We start from the raw sequence: 19,648 nt of genomic DNA, 5'->3' as shown, positions 1-19,648 counted from the left end.
CCGCTTTGCCACCCTCCGAGCCTCCGGGCCCGGCGGCTGGCACTAGATTGCCATGTGCGCGGTTTCGGAGATGTCGGCATCTGAAGTTGCGGAATTTTTGGGAGTTAGCCAGAGAACTCAAGAGCCAAGGTTGAGGGCGTTCCGGAAGCTCTTACACCCTTCCTTCTTTCGTATGGGCAACTACACTTGTCTTCAAGTATGGTCCTCACGTCTCTTCTCCGGAACTTGGTGGGCATTGCCACCTTTTACACTTGGATGCCATCCTCTGGGATGGGCCATCGAACAGCTGAGGACTCTGCGGTCCTGGAATGAACAACCCTAGTATTGGATACTTATTTTTAACTCGTCATCACCATGTGGTAAGCCGCCGAGGACTGCATGTGCCGTTTTGGAAAGCGACCATATCGCTGTGGTCGGGACAGCCTGTGTTGAGACTTCGTCGATTTCTGGCTCGGTACTGTGAGTCATATATGCCTAAGAGTAATGAACAACGTACATCCAGCAATTGACCCACGGAGGATAAAAAATTCAAGGGATGCCACACTTTTTGAGTTGTAAAGGTGCTTTCTGATTCCAGTCTTTTGCGCGAGGTCCTCTTGCAGGTACGTAATTTATATTGATGTTCCTTTCGTTGGATGAGGTTCATCATCGAGTTAAAGCAGAGGAGAATGTATCGTCAATCCAAATCGTAGTTTTAACCTAGGAAATGGCCAGGACAATAATACAAGGACGGGTCTACCATAGCTTAGAAGAGGCTATGGACAACGGGCAGATCCTCCCCATGCCACATGGCATGAGTCGTCCGAGAAAAACGTAGCATACAACCTCTCAACTGCCTAATGATCAAGAAGGCATGACACTGATGGAGTTGATATGTTCTTCGTCTAGGTGAGTTGTTGATAGACCAGGGTACGAGCACAATGCGAAAGCAGCCACTGTGTCTACGTAGTACACAATGTTGGCATTTCAAGTTTTACTCTGTGACGGGGAAACGTGTAATTGCTGGGCCATGAGACACACTTTTTATTTCTTGGCGCTTGTCAAATTATAATCCACTAATTTGCTTAATTCTGGTAACTCTGTACTCGCTGGTGATATACTCGAAGGGATTTACAAACCACTGGCCCCTGGAAAGCGATAACATTCTTCTTATACACAGGAAAAGCTCAGTCAGTTTAGTATACCAAAGCTCCTGCTTAGGGTTTTAGTGATCCAGGCTTAGTACTCGTGTTCTGCACATCCAGCCTTCTTAAATTCATATCCACCTGATGTTAAATATAAGAGACTTGACTAATATACCAAATCAGCCATCTAGACGTTACAGAATTACTAGATGTCTAGATAGCGGTGTGCATATTAATTCCAATATGCAACAGTGGTTCCTACCAAGTAAACAGTATAGACACCAGCATCTGAGAGACCATCATACTACTCGCCTGCTTTATATTATCCGGCAAAGAGCTGACAAGTTGCAACCTATTCCCATGTCGAGCTTCTCGTCTCGCTTGTATAGTCATGCCTTACTAGGCACCTATACATTCGATAATCAACAATGGAATGATTCGAGGGACAACAAGCAGCTAGCCTAACCCTGCTGGATTATAAATACTTTAAGAGTGTCTATAAAGATATCTTAAGCTGAAGTCAATTGACATTTACCTGGGAAATTTGGTCAGATTCTCTATTATGTTACCTTTATAACATATGCATAAATCTAACCACACCTGTTAATATATCCCCTATCTTAAACTAAAACATTTCGATAGGGGTTTCGCTGCGGTCATACACTGTGTGTAGTAGTCTCATGTCTGGCGAGTCAGCTTAAGGCAGTTCGATGCCACCTGTGACAAGCGATGACCCAATAGCGTGGATCAGCTCAAAAGTATATCAAGCTGACACGAAGTATTTGACTGTCGTGCGCGCCACTGTAGTGCTCCTGTCTGGACCCTGGACTACATGCAGGCACATGGGAGCAAAGAGGATGCTTATTACTTGATTGTAAAATATATCGTGAGAAATGGCGTTTGCTGAACGTAGTTAACAGTTTCAGCTACGTGACTCTGGTCGTTTTTATAATGAAGAGCATTGGGTATGTATGCCACTGGCATGGGGTAATATTTTCGCTGTGTAATTTCAAAGGGTGTATCTAGTGTTATAGGAAGACTGCGTGCTTCAAGAATGGGAGCTAAGCCAAGCAAGCTAAATGAGTGTACCTAAGCAGGATTCCGAAGCCGAAAGAGCACATTGAATGGAAAAGAAAATTGAACATGAAACGAGGGTCCAGTAAACCTAAGCATTCTCCATGTAGAAGTCCAAGTCGGTACCGAAATCATCTTGAGAACCAAACACTTTCCAGCTAGTGAGAAGCACTAGCACTTGAGCCGTCATCATCCGCGGCGCTGTTATCAGGTCCATGCTGAGTCCCTCAAGCATCCCGTAGAAGAGGCTATAAACCCCTAACTGCCTCTATGCGTTTTACGCTCACTTTGCTCCTCAGTCTAATGCTTGAAGAGCCGGTGAAGGTGACGCGCAGAGGCAGATGTATAGGTCTTAACACAACCATCAATCTCACAGGGGTACCCGGGTTGGCGTGGCTTCGCGGTGTATCCAGGGGCCTCTGGGTGCTTCGCGGCACGATGTTTCATCAGGTCTTTTTCCCTGACATAGCCTTTGGCCCCAACTTTGGCGCAGTCCTCGACGTCGCAAGGGAAAGGAGTCTGCTTGTGGACCTCCTTCAAGTGCTTGCTGAGAGCCGATCGGGTTGAAAACGGCCTTCGTGACCTCTTCTCCGTCAAAGTCAATTTATGGAAGGAGTCGTCACGGAAGAACTCGCATCCGCGATGCGGGCAAGTCGGAGGCTGAAGGATCCCGAGCTTAAAAGTTGGGCAGGCTTCCCTGACTTCCTCATCGTCGAACTTGTGATAGCCGCGGAGATGCTGGATCAAATGGTCTCGGCGACGAAATCCATGCTTGCCACGATGAAATTTGCAGAATCTGCAAGGGAACTTGGGGACATCCTTTGCGTAACCATCTATATGACGGTGCAAAGCATCTACCCTGGAGAACGCGGCACCACACGCACACAAGAAGGGACTGTGTTGGCTGTTGTCGCCATGCGACTGTTGCTCGGCGCGGGAATTGAAAGACTGGCCACATTCGGCGCAAGTGAACACCCCATTGGGTCCAACATGGGAATGGCCAGGGACGTGGGGATGGGCCTCATGGGCTCTCAAATGTGATTCGACAACAAAAGAGGCTGGACAACCTGGTGTCTTGCAAACATAATTGGCATGTTTCGTTTGCTTTGCATGAGACTTCAACTTCGACCTCTCATGGTAGACCAGGCGCACACGCTGCACCGATACACTCGGGGAGGAGGCAATGCAGCCTGCAAGGGGTCTCCAGCTGCTTCCTGTCGGTGCAATTGGTCGATGAAAGATTGGCTATGCTCCATGTAGTTGAACCGAAAGAGAAACTTTGTCCTGACACCCTTTTTGTTAGCAAAATGTAAAGAAAAAAAAAAAAAAAAAGGTCTCACTGATCGGCGGTGGCGTCGAGGCCTGCATCAGGCTGCCACAAGGCAAACTCGTCACGCGCCTGCTGCTGGCCAATGGCGGGAGCTGCGGTGGTGTCCAAGATGTCGCCGGTAGCGAACCCTTGCCCGACGCTGTTGGCGGGCAAAGGAGGCTCGGAAAGAGCACCAAGCGCGGTTCCCGTGACGAAGGGCAGAGCGTCGTTGGGCAGCAAGAAGCCGCCAGCATTGACGACAGTGTTGTCGATGTCGAAGCCCCCGTTAACACCAAAGCACCCGTACAGGGAACCAGGAGCGGTGACCTGGTTGAAGCCAGGCGGGAACCCAAAAGTGCCAACGTTGGCAGTCCAGCCGAAAGGGGCTTCACTGACACTAGCACTGACACCAGTGCCGTACAGGTCGAGCTCCTCGGTATGAGCGTTGGCGGCTTGATTGGGGTTCGGGTGAATCTCCTGAGTGCCAGCGTAGTAAGACCGGTCGAGAAGTGAATCGTCGCCCAGGAAGGGGCTGTCTGCTAGGCTGACTTGGCCGGGGTCGGGCTCAGTGGCATGGGTGCCAAGGTAGGCAGCCTGGTTGAGTAGGGTGTTGAAATCGACGTAGTCGAAGTTGTCAGACATGGTCGGGGAGAGAGGCGAAGTACTTGTTGTTAAGGGCAAAGAAAGTGGGTTGAAAGCAGGGAAGATGTGATTGGCTGAAGTCGAAAGTTTGGGGCTGGTTCGCAGGATCGAGAGCCGTGGAGAGTATGGGAAAGAGCTAGGGGGGCATCACCTATTTCACATTTTACTATGTCCTGGCCGCATCAAACCAGCAACGTAGCTACCAAGAGGTACAAGTCTTCGTCAAGGTACAGTTTGATTGGCTATACGCAGCGCTTTCGCTGACGCCCTATTTGTATGGCGTGGCGCTCTGGCTGCAGGATGCAACGCCCTATTTCTATGTAAACCCCTGTCTACTTCCAACATACCCAACACCATCTGAGTCTGACCGCTTGTTTGTTCGGAAACCCGTACGCACACTCGCCATGTCTCTGTTGTACAACCCATTATATTGTACAAGAAATATCTTCAAGCGCTGCTTAATACCGATTGTTTACACACCCGTTTGAGACTACCGGTTGGCGCCTCGGACCCGCACCTCATGAGAATCCGTCGCCTCCGGCATAACCTCGAACCCCATCCCCTTCCGCCTCTTGCGCGCCTTGCCGTCGCCGTACCGCTCGTCGAACTTGCGGATCGCGTTCATCGTCGACATGTCCTCGCTGACGCTGGCGCTGATCTCCGCCAGGCCCTTGTCGAAGTGCCGCCGGCTCAGCACCCGCTTCTGCGCCCACTGGTACGGCTCCGGCCCCGTGTGCTTGTCCGACGCCTCGAGCTCCTCCTTGACCGCCGTCATGGCCGCGGCCACGCACACGTTCTTCAGGTCCGACCCGGAGTACAGGGGCGTCTTCTTGGCCAGCTCCTCGATCGAAACGTTTTCGTCGAGCGTCTCGCCCTTGAGGTGGATCCGCAAGATGGCGGCCCGGTCGTTCTCCAGAGGTAGGTCGACGAGCAGCTTCCTGGGTAAGCGTCTCAGCACGGCGTCGTCCAGGTCAAACGGCCGGTTGGTGGCCACCATGATGAAGGCCTTCATGGTGTCCATGCCGTCCCATTCACGGAGGAACTGGTTCATGACCTCCCTTTGGTTGCCGCCGTTGCGCGGCCCTCGTGCTCCAAGAAGGGCATCGGCCTCATCGATGAAGATGACCATGGGCTCCTTTTTCTTGGCCAATGAAAAGAGTGCACGAACATTCTTCTCACTCTCGCCAACAAACATATTATTGATGCTAGCCGCACTGACCTCGATCATGTTGGCACCGCTTTCCTTGGCAACGGCCTTGGCGAGGAGCGTCTTGCCTGTTCCCGGAGGACCGTAGAGTAGACACCCAGGGATTCTGTCGGTCGCCAACACACCGTAGGAGAAGGCCTCAGGCCTCTGCAGAGACAGCTGGGTAAGCATCCGGACAGACTCGATGGTCTCCTTGGGAGCATGGACGTCCTTGAAGGTCGTCCTGATGTCCTTGGCATCTACGAGCCCTGACAGCAGCCGCTCCTCGTGGTTTTCCTGGCGTGGATCCCCAGCACTGCGCGGGCTGGCAAAGAACGGGTCCTTGGGCGAGCGGCCTTCGCGATTAGAAAGGCGCTTGGTCTTGATCAATCCGGCCAGCCCCTCGTCTATGCTATGGACAAGACGGAGAGCTTCCTCCAATACGTTTTGGTCGAAGGCCGCCAGTTGTTGCTTTCGAGAACCTATCATGGATTTGCATATCCGGTACACCTCCGAGAATGGTAGCACTGCACTGCAGAATGATGTGCGGAGATCGGCATCTTCTATCAGCTGCATGTTGAACTGAATTTCCGGCACATCGCCATTGTAGCTCGGTTTCAAAAGCGAGTGTAACGTAGCCTTGATATTGTTGGTGTTTTCCTCCAGGAAGTCATTCTGCTCGTGTTCCAGGAAGCTCAGCTCCTCGGATTGTGATGCGTGAAGGATCATGACATGCTCCACAACGGTGCTGTATTGAAGCGCCTCGAGGTAGGGTCTTGGCGCATTCGGGCTAGAGCAGCTCCCAACCAAGACAATCTTCCGGCCGTCAGCCCAGAGGGTATCGACGGATTTTCGAAGCTTGTTGAGCATGGCGCTGGAAGCAAGGCCTAACGCGTTGAAGTCGTGAATATGAACGATTAGGGGCTTCTGCTCGGCCGCATCAGACTCGGCGGCGCTAATCAGTTGCTCAAGGGCGGTGTTGATCTTCAGATCTTCCCACATGTTGTCTGACTTGTCTCGGTTCGAGCCGCCACCGAGAAGCCCTTCTAGTAATGTCTGTGATTTCTTCGTGTTTTGCTTGGACCGGTCAAGGTTATCGAAGATCAAGAAGCCCATGGAGGATGGGGTCTCAGGGTCCTTCTCATCATTCTCCTGGGTATGTAAACGCAGCCTTCCGCTATGCGACGCTGCGTTGTAGCCGAGTAGCGAACATGGCCCCGCTGCCCGTGAAATGTCCTGTCCCAAATAGGGGCCAACAATGTGTCCCAGGTCCTGGGCCGTAAGGTGCAAAACGTTCGCATCGACTTCGTTGGCGACGTCATTGATGACGTGCCGCGGCCACGACGAGCCACGGTAATAGGGGAAATCCAAGATGGTGACGGGGCGTTTGACTTCGGTCTTAATAGTCTTGGGGCATTCCACCAGAAGGTCTGAGCGAACGGACGAAACAACCTCCTGAAGTGCCTGGTGATGTAGTCCGCCGAGCTTCAAGTATGGCTTGTAAGGTATATTCGAGGTAAGGAGGCTGTGTAATGCCGTGCTCTTAAGTGACGACTTGGTGCTCCCGGGGGTATGGCAAAGCACCTCTATCAATGCGCCGGCCTTGTATATCTCTGCTTCGGTCAAGTCTGCGGAGAAATCGATCTTGGGGAACGGCGCCTCCACCGTGGTGTCGTTGGGTTCCTCTGTAGAGTCGGGACGTTTTGGAATTTCAGGCTCGAGAACCTGTTTCACGGTCCCGAGCGCGAACAAGCAAATGCGGTTCGCTGACGCCAGGGCCTCGGCCTGCGCAGTGTGCTCTTCATTGCCCGCCTGAGTATTTTGCTGTTCATCTGGCGACGATGACGAACTTGGGGTTTCCTGTTCTGACGTCACAGCTGCCTCGCCCATCATAGACTTCGAAACTATCTTGGAGTCCTTCTTAAGATCCAGCATGAACTCCACCAGTTCGGAAACATGCGCGGCGACGGCCTGTGTCCTACTCTTGGCCGGGTCCTTTGCAAACGTGTCTTTGATCAAGTTCCGGACGACGGACAGGGCAAGCTCCCGCGGATCTTGCTGCTGCTGCTGTTGCTGCTGGACGCTCACAAAGGGGGACTCGTGCGCATCGCCGCTGCGGTAGACGTGAATCTTCTGGAACGACGCGGGAAGCTGGACGACCGGAAGGTCTTCCGGCGCACGCCTGCGCGCCCTCGCGGCGGGGCCGTTAATGCGCCGCCTCTGCCGGCCCTGGGTCTCGCCGTTGCCGTTCCCGTTGCCATTGAGGCCGTTCTCGCCGAAGAGGTTGTTCTCGTCTTGGTTCGCCTCGGTATCGTCCTTGTTGCTGTCGGGCTTGTCGTCGTTCGGGTTACCGGCCGGCGGCGCTGCGGGAGGAGGAGCGGCGGCAGCTCGCAAGGGGGTCGACGCGTGCAGACATCGGCGCTGGTGTTGGATAGCAGCGAGCTGCCGGGTGGCGGGGGCGGCGGCAGCGGCAGCAGCTATGCGCGTCTTGATGGGTGCGGAACGTGCCACCGACCGTAAGGCGCGTAACCACGGAGCATACATTCGCAGGTTGATTGACGCTCGAACCGAGCAGGCGAATGCATTGCTTTGCTGGAAAGAAAGACTGGAAGTGTGCCCCCGAAAAGCCCAAGAAAATGGACTGCAGTGGTGGTCGTCTCGATTGTGGCCCGTGCGCCGCTGCCGTTGTGACTTACTTGGTCGGTCAATTCATGATTACAAACCAAGGACACTGAATGAAATTTTCAGTAGGTCATAATAGAAGACTGTCATTGATAGGAGACTTTCAGCCAAATTTTCCCGTTAAAGACTGTTGCCATCAACATCGAACTTACCTTGACCAGATGTCTCGATTATACAGTTGCGTATGTGTAAGTGGGGCTGGGATATCCATGCTGGATGACGTTGAAAGCTCAAGCTCACAGAACTTCAGAACTATTCACATTTTGCTTCAACGAGTGTCCTGTCTTTCACTGTCTCTTTAGAGATGGCTTCAAGCTGTATACCTTTTTAGAACATGGCAGATGCCTTGTTCGTGTTCAGCCACTTGAAGTCAACTGCTCTGTTCCATATCACTCTGCAACTACTACCCCGCTACTAGACTGTAAAACGCTTACTTCAAGTATACTCCTGCATACTCCCCGCAGGTGCTGCAAGGCGATCCGCCTGCTCCTTCTGTGCTCCTTCCGTGCCCTTAGCCAGCGTATCAATCTTGGTGGACGCAAACTTACGCGCGGGTATCTTATTCTCAAACAAGATATCCAGCTCAGCATAAGTGCGACCCTGGGTCTCGGCTGTTATAGATAACGGGTCTGTATGTTAGCTTGGTTCGTCTGATATACCAAAGAGGAAAGTCAACTCCATGATCAGAAAAGGGGGGGAGCATACGTAGCCTGAAGAAGATATATGTCGTGAAGATGGCATTCATGCCTGCCCAGAAGAATGCCGCCTTGGGTCCCCAGTTCCACTCTGCGGGTGTGACTTGGCGGTACGACAGTACATTGACGAACGCGATATTGATGGCATTATAAGCGTTACGAGCGAGGATGATGCTCTTAGCCCGCAGTCGGGTCGACGGGATCTCAGACACAATGGTATACACAACAGGCCCCACGCTGAAGTTGGAGACAGCCGTCAGGAGCACGACCATGGTCCCCGCAGTCCACGCCTCGGCGGTCGAGGGCGGCGTGTGGATGCCCATGAAGCCCGTGATGAGCAGCAGGACGAACATGGCGGCCATGCCCCAGAACATGAGCGTCTTGCGCCCGACCTTGGTGAGGATCAGCCACGAGGCCATGGTGCCCACGGCGCCCAGCGCGTTCTGGCCCCAGCCGAGCTTGAACGAGTCGGCCGCCGAGATGCCCGCCTGCTGGAAGAAGAAGGCCGACAGGCCCGAGATGGCGCCGCCCGCCATGGTCTGCGCCATCCACGTCATGCAGACGATCTCGGTCCGACGCAGGTCGAGGCCGCGGAAGCAGTCCCAGTATGTCGTGCCCGTGGCGACCTGCTTCTCCATCTCGTCCGTGTAGATCATTACTGTGTATAAAGTGTGTAAGACATAAGCTAGTCCTTGGCGATAATCTGGAAGTAAGGGCCCCGAGTTCGAGTCGTGGGACGTCACTTACAAGCCATTGCCGCATCAGCGTCTCTCTGGGAGAAGCCTTCTCTCCTCGCGAGTCTCTTCAGACTACGCTCTGCCCTATCCTTATGCCCACGTCGGACGCACCACCATGGAGACTCTGGGGCCAGATAGCAACCAATAGCAATGGGAATTGGCCAAATCCACTGTAGCGCGAACGGGATCTTATACCTGCATGGTACATCAGTATCAGCATAACGTCCTTTGGGGAGAGATGCATGTGTGATGGCGAACAAACAATAGGTGCTTACCCCCATTCATCCTGACGATCCACGAGCCCGACAAGGACCCCGGACGATATGAAGCCACCCATTATCCAACAGAGATTGACGTAGGCAGTGAGATAGTGCCGCAGCGGGACCGGGCATACTTCCGCCGCATAAGCCGTTGTCATTGTTTGAAATACTCCCCAGCTGCGCACCCGAGATTAGCCACTGATTCCTGTCACTTAATACACTTTACTACTCTCCGAGAACCGGTATAGAAGTAGGTATGGGGTTATGAGGCAAGACACTTACGACAACCCCTGAAAGAACTCTCCCACCAGGAACACGACCAAGCTCTCCGCGAAGAACGGGAAGAATATGAACCCCGTGATGGCGATGAGAGCAGATATGATGGTCCATCTGTAGCCGTAGCGTTCAGAAACCCACCCTGCGATCTGCAGGATGGGCAAGCATATCAGTTTGGAATCTCGAAAAGCAAAATGAGAAGAATATAGAAAATTTACCGATAACCTATAGCAAAAGCTACATACCTGAAGCCCGATGATCTCGCCCACATTCGTCGCCCCCTGAATCCCGTTCTGCCAAGCCGCGCTGATGACCATGTCGCCGTTGGGAGCCGGCTCCCCGAACTTGTTCTTGAAGACCGGGTATGCGAAGTCTTTTAGGTATCCTACAGTGTCAGCTTCATACACCCAGCCATCTTGAAACTACCTACAGCCTAGAGTGTCACTCACATGAGCCAACAATCGAGGTGTCGTACCCCTCCATCACCAAGCAGCTCGACAGGACGGCGCTCCAGGCGATGGCCTTGGGATAAATCTTGAAGGCCGTCGAGAGCTTCATGTCGCGCTCCCGCTCGTTGGCAGCGTCGGCTTCGTGAACCAGTGTCTACGGAATCCCCCGCCATGGGTGGATGGCTAGATTCAGCACAAATGGCCTATCATCTACTACGTAGAGTGGAAGAAAACTCTCATCCCGCATTTTATCAACCCCAATGCCGATATTTTCTGGCCGGAACACGAGGGAAACAAGTAAATAGGGGGTAGGTATGAGATTTCTTACCATGAAATCATCCACGTTCGCCGCAATCTTCCTCGCCACAGCCGGATCAATCTGAACGGATTGTTGAGGTCCTGCCCGGACCTGGGGTCTTTCGGGGTGCTTCTCCGCGTCTTCAACTCTCCGGCGTGCCGTAGTCGAGTATGTCGGAGGAGCCTGGCTGATCTCTTCGGCCCCGTCCCGGAGCCTCACATTGCGCCCCGCGCCGGTCTCGTCTCCGCTCCCATCCTGCGCGTTCTCGGAGGGCTGGTTCCTGTCTGTCATGTCTTGGATCAATTCCTCCTTCCTATCGATGTCGAATAACAGTCGGAAATAGACAAGGGGCAGATGGCTAGAGAGTGGACCAACGATCAGTCTCCAAGATAAATGTCAGCCGTTGGTGAGATATTACTGATCACACAGCAGGGACAAGGCACCCGAGGTAACCTGTTATTGTCTTTTGGGCAGTTTCAACGATCTCTATGAGATATCAAGGATGCCCAATGGCTTGGGTCAAGGAGTCACGAAGTGAAATATGTATGCAGATGCGAACTGTAACGCTGTGCATTCAGGATAACTTACAATGAAAGCGGTACTGAGGGCGAAAGTTAGATGCTAGGTAGCTTAAGAACTTATGTATGCAGGGTCCAGGGTACAACATAACAACTTCAGACCACTTCATCACGGGATACGACTCGCGACCGACTTCAGTGAGCAACGCCCATTACAGCGAAGTCGAAGTACCGAGACAGTCAGATCACCCAATCGGCAGGATAATTGGTGCGGAGATAGATGCATGCAACCTAGTAGTTGATAAAGTCGTGAATGCGGGGTATGCTCACAGGTTTGAGTCGTGACAAGAAAGACTTCCCGGCTATTTGCTGGAATTTCAAGCCAATGGCAGTCATAGACCAGCGACAGTCATCATACCCCTGAGCACACTGGGCTGGCACCAACAGCTGGTATCACATATCAGATCATCAGATGTAAGCAAGAAACGCCTGGTGTATCGCGATTATGATAATAGTTTTATACACCACCTGAAATGCTCGCCTGGTAATACAATTGTACAGCAACGCCTTCGCCACCTCAAACACAGGATGGGGGGGGCCCAATCTAGAACTTGTACTTCTTCCGCTCGTCCCGTTTCTCCTCGTCCCTCTTGAGCCGCTTCCGGCTCTCATTGGCAATCATCTCGTCGAGACCCTCCTCTCGCCTCCACTGCGCGCCAGGACCCTCGTCACGCCGTCCCTCTTCGTAGCGTCGCTTAAGCTCGTCTTTGCCAAGGCCACCTTCCGCCAGGGCTTCGGGGTCCAGAGCGACATCGATATCACCAGGCTGCTTCCTCTTGTGGCCCCGGTCGTCATCCTGACCGAGCACACGCATGTCGCCGTGCGCGTTGCTCTTGCTCAGGTCATAGGCGCGGTCGCTGCCGAAGAAGCCTTCCGCACGAGCTTGGCGCTCGGGGATGACCGTGTAGGCAGAGCGGGGATGTGTGCTCTCCTCGGTCTCATAGCCGCGCCTGTTCTTCCTGAGGTCCATCTCACCCGCCACTGACTCGGTTTGCGTGCCGTATTCGGTAGGTACACTGCTGGCAAGACCAGCAGAGGTTTCGATTCCAGAAGGTGTCTGAAGACCCGCTCCACCGTCATCTTCGTCATCATCTTCATCCTCCTCATCCTCGTCCTCCTCTTCCTCAGACTCCTCCTCTGGAGGCTGAAGCTCGCCCCATAGGGTGCGTTCTACAGGCTCTCCCGATGGGGGAGCTGCTTGTGTAGGTTGCATAATTCCAAAGATGTCACCACCAAATAGAGGTCGGTTGTACTCATCCACTGGGGGCTTGCCATAACATCCAGGCTGGAAACCCCATTGCGCGCCTGCTGGGATGGGAGCGTTGAGACCGGGGATACGTAGCGACGGATATGACGGAGGCGGGCCGAAACGCTGCTGGTTAATCAGCCATGGCGGCGGAGCACCGGGGGTATGCTGAGGGCCTCCTTAAGGGTATCCGTCAGCTCGCCCGGGCGAGCATGGCTTCCTTTGGTTTCGTATTCCTTGCCCTCGTAGTACACCTCTCCAAATCGTGTCAGGTTAGGCTTCTCCTGAAACCTGAAGAAAGCATCGTAGAGCTTCTGGTAGTCGATATCAAGCTTGCCCATTTTGGGCTGCACACGCTCCCGTTGTTTCTGCTTGAGAGTCTGCTCCGCTTGCTTCTCCAGCACCGCATCTCGCATCTCGGTGATTCCCGTATCGGCAATGAACTTGGGTAGCTTGAAGGCGGTCTTCTCGATACCTCTCTTGGATGACAAGTACTCGCGCTTGAGTGACCAATGTGGCGGGACAGGAACGACATTCCGTTGCGCCTTGATCTGGACCAGCAGTCGAGGGTCTGTTGATGATGTATCGTGCCATTCCACCACTTCGGGCTTCTTCACAAGCGCCTTGAGCTCGGCAATCGAGAGCTTGTTCAGCATCTTGCGCTTCTTCTTGGACATCTTGTTCGCGTTGGCGCCCTCCTCCTCTTCGTCGGGGATATCGTCATCGTCGTCGAAGAATACCTCGCCCGTGTTGCCGGCATTGGCCTCCTTGGCAATGTCGTTGTCCTCGGATACGCCGAACTTGGTGAAGACATGCTTGTACATGGCGAAGGCCGGGTCCTCGTTGTCGAAATCAAACTCTTCCACTACTGGGCCATCAGGTTGTTGAGACTTCGCAGCGGTCGCGTCGTCTTTCTTAACTTCCAACTCGGACGTGCCGTTCGTCGTCTCGCCGTTCTCTGCCGGCTTCTCGGACTCGGGAGCGGCGCCATCTTGCTGAACTTCGGGGGACTCTTCGACTTGCGCGGTCTCCTGGTTCAAGTTAGAGATGCATGATACAGTAGGAGATGCTGCATGGAAAGAGCGGCTTACCTCGGGCTTGGAAGCCTTCTCAGCCTTCTTCTTGGCTCGTCGCTTTTGGTTCTTGGTCATCTGAGGCGCCATCTTTGCGATTTGCAGTGCTCACCACCTGGAACGCAGCTAAGGATGCAGGTACGATAGCCGACGCGATGATGCGACAATCAAAAGAGCGTGGAGAAGAGGAGCGCAATTATCGGGACGTTGATACGCGTTGTTCGTTGGCGAGGCTGATCACAGTGGCACGCGCTCGGAAAAAAGGGAAGTTACAGTAAAGTTTCCAGGCTATTGAGGCTGAAAGCTCAGCAGCTCACGCCACGATTGAACTGCAATCAGTGGAACCTGAACCTGCCTTGGCCATGGGGCGCTTGGCGGGTCTGTGCTGGCCCCCTAACCTAGGCAGTAAGATGGGCCATCTACACCACTGATGTCAACACCTGGACGACTACAACTTACTCTCATCACTTTGAGTAATTGCAATTTCTATTTCCAGTCTGTCACTGAATTTACAAGTGCTTTTGAGTGTTCACATTCAGAGAGGATTCTGTCAATGGCCAATTACCGGGTGATGCAGTGCACCGATTGAAGGCCTCTGACTTGCCCCATCTCCCCATTGAATACTTCGCTGTAGGTAAAGAGGATGCATCACTCACTCATTGTTATACTTTTGGAAGATTTGACATATGCCAACTACAGCCAACTTCTGCCGTCATGATTCTATGCCAAAGTACTGTCCAGCCTATAGAAATATAAAAATCTATCGCCCTACAACTCGCCGTTTCCATTTATCCGTCCCAAACCAATAAACACAAGTCTCGAAAACATGAGTGAACAAGAGAATTACCTGTACCAAAAGCGCTCCAGCGAAGGAGCTGCCACCCACCACCATGACCGTGACGAAAAGTCCAGCACTGGTAAGACCACTTCTTCGAGCCCATCAGCACCACTCAATACAAGCTCCCACAGGAACCCAAACCCCATAGCCGGTTCTGAAAAGTCAACTACGGCATGCGATAGCACAGTTGGCCCCGGGCATGCCACCAGCTCCGGCCTGCTATTCGGTTCTCTGGCCAGGACCAGGCAGCCAGGATTCGACAGATGCAGCGCTGAATGGACAACATAGCACCTAGGTAGTCAATAACAGCACTATAATGTTAATCTCAGTTTTGTCTCATCCGAACACAACTGCTGTTCTTTTTGAATAGGAGACTGTAACGTTGTGTGTCGACTCTGATCATTTCCTTGGGAGAAACACCAAAGACAGCTGATTCGGAGTAAGGAGTCATATGTACCAAAACATGAGCCATTGACTTTCCTCACACGCCGTAGATATGGGAAATGTTCCCCTGTTGCCGCAAGAGACGCGCAAAAGTTTACCAAATTCATTCACCCTTGTATACTCGTCAAAGAGGTTAGTCAGGGAAAGGGGGCAGGTCAGAAGAGGCAATACAAGCGGGAGCCAAGACAAGCTCGATAAGCAGGAACAATATCTAAGAGTATTTGATATAACGGTAGCTAGTGAGGAAACTCCAACTATCGTGAACTCTATCAACTCCTATCCCTGGCCGTATCTTACCCCAACACCTAGTAAGCAGCCAGCCCGTAAGTAGCTGATTGATAATAGTACATGTAGTGATATACAAATCGCATGTATTCTTCCCAGTGGTATTCGCCCCGAGTCTAATGTAGCCTAATGTAAACACAAGTTTGTCTTGTTCTTTCAAAGCGGATTTTCGTCATTGAAGTAAACTCCCCGAAAAATGCTCATCTCATGATCCCATGTCTAAATGTTTCCTATCGTTTCAAGTGCATAATGGTGCACGCCAATAATCGACTCCTCCCCTTTCTTGATATTGTTGGGAGAAGCTTTTCAAAGCGAGGGTGGTTTCTATATGCATGTATAGGTTCGCCCTCTTTTTTTATCTCGCCTGGCGATGGCAATGAAGGCCATTCATCGAAAGGTATGGCAAAGAAAAGACCATCAAATATCAAAACAGTATCACACACGCACAATATGCGTACAAACGTTAATTCACCTTCATCTGCTGCTGTTGCATGCTGTCTCCAAACCTCCACGTGTCTTCCTGCCGAGTCCCGCGCGGCAGCCAAGCAGCGTTACTGCTTCCTCTTTGGCGGCTTCCCTGCGGCGGACCGTCGCTCTTCTTCGTATCGTCGCCCACGCCGTTGCTCAGAGCAGTGTGTCCATTGGTGTAGGGATACGGGCTGTGTCCGTTGGCGATGGCCGCAGGACTCTCATACATGGGGTTCATCCCCTGAGTTGTGGATGCCCCCTTAGTGTTCAGGGGCAGAAGAGGCCGGTCCTTCTCTCCACTCTGGCTCAGCATACGAGCCCGGCGGTCGGCCTTGTTGCTCTCACTGGAGCGGTCGTACAAATACAGGCCAAGGAAAGTCAAGCCAATGCCAACAGCCTGGAGGTTGGTGGTGGAGTTGCGGAACCAGATAATGGCTACAACAATGACAAAGACTCGCTTAAGTAGTGAAGCCACGGAGTAGGTCACAGGTGACACCAGTGACAGTAGAACAAATGCCAAGATGTTTTGTCCAAAATGGAAGGTCCCGTTGAACAAAAACTCCAAGAACAACCGACCATGATCCATGGTATTAGGCTTGTCCGTCAAGTCCAAGGCACCATCGGTGAAGAAGTCGCCAATCAAACCAGTGCCTTCGCTCCAGAACCAAATCGGTGTCGTAAGCACAAAAGCCATGCCAGATGAGTAGCAAAGCAGGTTAAGCTTATCCAGCTTTCGAGATTTCGCCGACTGTCCATCAGCTTCAGCTTTCGAGGCCTCGTTAAAAAGCCTCTTCGAAAAGATGTTCTGTGTTACGAAAATTATTGTGGCCAGAAACGCATATATGAGACCAAGTAATTCGCCGCCAAATTTATGTTTTCCAGAGCAGGCAAGCATGACTCCCATTGTCAACGGAATGAGTGAGTAGTATGTTGCCCTGGGATACCGGATGTCAAAAATGAATCGGTACGCGAAAACCGTAAACAAGGGTGAGAGGCCCTTGACAGTATGTACCAGAGACACGGGGATCTTGGACGTGGCCGCCGCGCTCAACAGATGGCCACCGATCTGGAAAGCCGCCAAGGGAAGGGTAGTCATGACCACATCGCGTGAGGGCTTGCGGATCGGATACTTCAAGGCCGGTATCGAGGTGCGCAGCGACGGGAAGACAGAGGCCAGGTATGACGAGGTGAGGCAGTAGAACGCCACCAGGAAGAATTGAATGAGCGTCAGGGTCGCCGGCTTGTCGAAAGCGTTCAGTATCGACTTGGAGGAAGTGTTCGTCAAGGCGGAAGATGTATACCACATTACGCATAGGATCTGCGACACTCGACGTTAGTGGGCGTGTCTTGTGACTACAAAGCTGGCGTGATGACGTACGATGAGTTTGTAGGAGAGCGGCGCGCGCAGAGCGCCGGCGAGGTCTTGAGCATTCTGGCTGACGCTGCCGTTCCTATCTCGGATGCCGCGGAAAGCCTCGCTGATGCTCTTCTGTCTCGTCTGTCGTGTCTGGCCCAGGCCGTACGCGGCGCTGGGAGCTGGTTGGCCCAGCTGGCCCCATTGTATCGATTTGAGAGGCTCCCGCTTGGGCAGCCACCGGTCGCCGGAGGGCGGCTGTGTTGTTGTGCCGTTAATACCGTTCGAGTAGATGTTCAGGCCGGGGATAGGGCTAACTGATGTCCCAGAGCCGTTGTACATGGGCGAGTCGATATGGTCGGGGAACTTCTCGAGTCCGGAGTCATTATTGCTGTCGGGGCCGGCCGACTTGGCACTGGCGCGCGACACGGACTGGTCCCGAGAAAAGGAGCCGGAGGTGGTAGAGTGAGGCATCACAGTGGTGGTAGTCTGGCGAGACTATGGTTGTTGGTGGTAACGAGCGACAGAACTCCGCAAGGAAGTTCGCAACGGATGGATGGATGATTGGATGGCGATTGCGACAAGCCTTCCAAAGGGGGGGCGCTTTGCACTTCGTTTACTGCGCCATTTTCCCGAAACGAGCAGATATATTGAAGATGATGCACCAGGTGGTGGGGAAATGCTGCCGGGATCGAATTCGTCGCAAACACTGGGACGGCGGCGGATGGGAGTTTGTCTTTGGGTTAGGCACGGGTTGATTTGTTGTTGGTGGAGATGGCGTAAGGCGAGGTGGTGCAGATAAGGTAGAGGAGCGTATCCGGCCAAAAAGGACGACTAATTGCTACCACGTCCAATCGACGATCGAATGGCCCAATGGTGGCTCGCTTCCTTCCGGCACGAACGCACCCTCGAAGCTTCAAGCTTTTAGCGGACGTCCTCCTGCCGCGTGAAACTCTCCTAGCAGCCCGTACAGCCGTCCCACGTCCCACTGCGTGCCAGTCTCGCGGCCTGATTCGCCAGGAAACGGTTGCAATTGAAATCTCGCATCGCCCTGCTTCGCTTTAGCCTCAACTTTTAGCGCCGCTACCCCCATAACAGCCCCTGCACAATCCCCAAAAATGCCCCTGACGCGCCCTGGCAGCTCCCTGGTTTGGTGGTTTTGCCCACTGGTTTTGGACCCCCACCTGCCCAGAGATTAGGAGACATTCCGCTACAGACAGGATGCGTCCAAGCGCGTCCAAGGACAAAGACATGTAATTAAGGTTGGGAGGCCGGTAAAGCAACTGTGTATTTTTGAGGGTTTATCCCAACGTGATAGTGATAGCATGATGTCATAGTGCCAACTGCACGTAAATCCTGCTTCGCTATCCGTACTTCCAATGAGAAGCCTAAGATGCAAGTCTTTTATTAGAGTCGGGCTGGCAGTGGAATACTTAGGGATGAACCAGTCGCTACTAGGGTAGCCAGCAACGACATATCTACTTGTATGCCGGTCGATGGTTTCTACCATGCCACTAACTATTTCGTATATAACCGGTTATCCCAGACTTGACTGCTCGATCGGTCCGCTTATTGAACTGATAACCCAAAATCTCAACGCACTAAGCCGCGAAGTCCTCTGTCTCTGTTTGACTGGCGTCTTCATTGCTGGGGCCTTCGTCGGTGGCTATATCGCCAGTGTCTTCGTCCCTGGCGGCTTCATCGTCGATTAGTATGTTTGCAAGCGATTGATAAGCAGAGCGCTCTCCCCGTCGCTCACGCGGCCAGTTCTTATAGAGCTTGTCGCGCTGCTTAGCCACAAAGACGTATGGATGCCGCGTTCCCTTGGTTCTCTCAATGATGCCTGCGATGCATATATCCCCCTGACCTTCCGCACACAACTTCTGGATACTTTTCCATGCTGCATTCAGTAAAGGAGCATTGGTCCTCTGAAACTCGTCAGGATCAACTCCCCGGCGCTTTGCAAGCTTCTCGGCATCCTCGGCTTCAAGCAGGGCCTCGAACGCTGCTATAGGGGCGCATTCAAAGCTCTGGTCGGTGACGGCCGTGATGTCCCTCCATATCTCCTCGGCAAAAGCATGCAACTGGTGCCAGTCAAAGTAAAGATCGGTGTCCGAATTGAGATAGAATGACAGGACTTGAAGAAATTGGACTGGATCCGCACTGACATGAAACCATTGCGCCATCAGGGAATCTGCTTCGGCGGCAGACAGACCGGTTCGTTGAGCTCTCTCCTTGAAGCCTCTCGGGTCATACGCGATCGCCATCAGCCTCAACAGAAAGTCTTTAGCCTCCTCTCCGCCGCCAATCCAGTCTTTCAGGACATCGTGCATACGATTTGGGTCGGACACCTTGCGCACCTTCGGGGCGCCTTTGGTAGGTCTGGCTCTACCCCGATATCCAAACGCGAGTACGTTTTTCCGGACGGCTTCACCCGTCGATCTGGGGAGCCCTCCAACGAATAGATACTCTACATCTTGGTTGTGGAGGAAGAGCTCCATGTCGGGCCAGACCGGGTCATCCGGATGGAGACGTCGACAGGCTGCGTAGACGTGAATCAGAGAAGTCAATCCTGACCAGGCATTCTCGAAGCAAGGGCCTGTGCAGTGAGACCGGAAGTACAGGGAATA

The 19,648-nt window shown here is 52.9% G+C and overlaps 7 protein-coding genes across 7 annotated transcripts; 1 reads left to right on the top strand and 6 right to left on the bottom strand.

Moving 5' to 3' along the window:
- Positions 1–2,498: 2,498 nt before the first annotated feature.
- PG986_008959 (uncharacterized protein) lies at positions 2,499–4,149 on the bottom strand (the record flags this gene model as incomplete). Its single annotated transcript, XM_066845181.1, has 2 exons — positions 2,499–3,057; positions 3,539–4,149. The coding sequence occupies 2 exons, from the start codon at positions 4,147–4,149 to the stop codon at positions 2,499–2,501; spliced, it is 1,170 nt and encodes a 389-aa protein (XP_066697579.1).
- Positions 4,150–4,639: 490 nt separating this feature from the next.
- PG986_008958 (Spastin) lies at positions 4,640–7,879 on the bottom strand (the record flags this gene model as incomplete). The annotated part of the gene is made up of 1 exon (XM_066845180.1): positions 4,640–7,879. One exon carries the CDS (start codon positions 7,877–7,879, stop codon positions 4,640–4,642), a length of 3,240 nt encoding a protein of 1,079 aa, XP_066697578.1.
- Positions 7,880–8,452: 573 nt separating this feature from the next.
- On the bottom strand, positions 8,453–11,023 carry PG986_008957 (MFS transporter- SP family- general alpha glucoside:H+ symporter; the record flags this gene model as incomplete). The annotated part of the gene is made up of 8 exons (XM_066845179.1): positions 8,453–8,628; positions 8,723–9,370; positions 9,460–9,644; positions 9,725–9,886; positions 9,992–10,134; positions 10,231–10,358; positions 10,435–10,588; positions 10,763–11,023. The coding sequence occupies 8 exons, from the start codon at positions 11,021–11,023 to the stop codon at positions 8,453–8,455; spliced, it is 1,857 nt and encodes a 618-aa protein (XP_066697577.1).
- An 831-nt stretch (positions 11,024–11,854) lies between these two features.
- On the bottom strand, positions 11,855–13,719 carry PG986_008956 (Pre-mRNA-splicing factor; the record flags this gene model as incomplete). Its single annotated transcript, XM_066845178.1, has 3 exons — positions 11,855–12,682; positions 12,715–13,587; positions 13,648–13,719. 3 exons carry the CDS (start codon positions 13,717–13,719, stop codon positions 11,855–11,857), a joined length of 1,773 nt encoding a protein of 590 aa, XP_066697576.1.
- Positions 13,720–14,455: 736 nt separating this feature from the next.
- PG986_008955 (uncharacterized protein) lies at positions 14,456–14,755 on the top strand (the record flags this gene model as incomplete). Its single annotated transcript, XM_066845177.1, has 1 exon — positions 14,456–14,755. The coding sequence occupies one exon, from the start codon at positions 14,456–14,458 to the stop codon at positions 14,753–14,755; it is 300 nt and encodes a 99-aa protein (XP_066697575.1).
- A 904-nt stretch (positions 14,756–15,659) lies between these two features.
- Positions 15,660–17,492, bottom strand: PG986_008954 (transporter; the record flags this gene model as incomplete). The annotated part of the gene is made up of 2 exons (XM_066845176.1): positions 15,660–16,982; positions 17,043–17,492. The coding sequence occupies 2 exons, from the start codon at positions 17,490–17,492 to the stop codon at positions 15,660–15,662; spliced, it is 1,773 nt and encodes a 590-aa protein (XP_066697574.1).
- A 1,127-nt stretch (positions 17,493–18,619) lies between these two features.
- Positions 18,620–19,519, bottom strand: PG986_008953 (uncharacterized protein; the record flags this gene model as incomplete). The annotated part of the gene is made up of 1 exon (XM_066845175.1): positions 18,620–19,519. One exon carries the CDS (start codon positions 19,517–19,519, stop codon positions 18,620–18,622), a length of 900 nt encoding a protein of 299 aa, XP_066697573.1.
- Positions 19,520–19,648: the final 129 nt, after the last annotated feature.

The sequence above is a fragment of the Apiospora aurea genome (genome assembly GCF_038362705.1).
Source record: "Apiospora aurea strain CBS 24483 chromosome Unknown utg000006l_segment0_segment0, whole genome shotgun sequence".
NCBI lineage: Eukaryota > Fungi > Ascomycota > Sordariomycetes > Amphisphaeriales > Apiosporaceae > Apiospora > Apiospora aurea.
The sequence above is the reverse complement of the archived record's forward strand: the minus strand, read 5'-3'. Positions and strand labels throughout refer to the sequence as shown.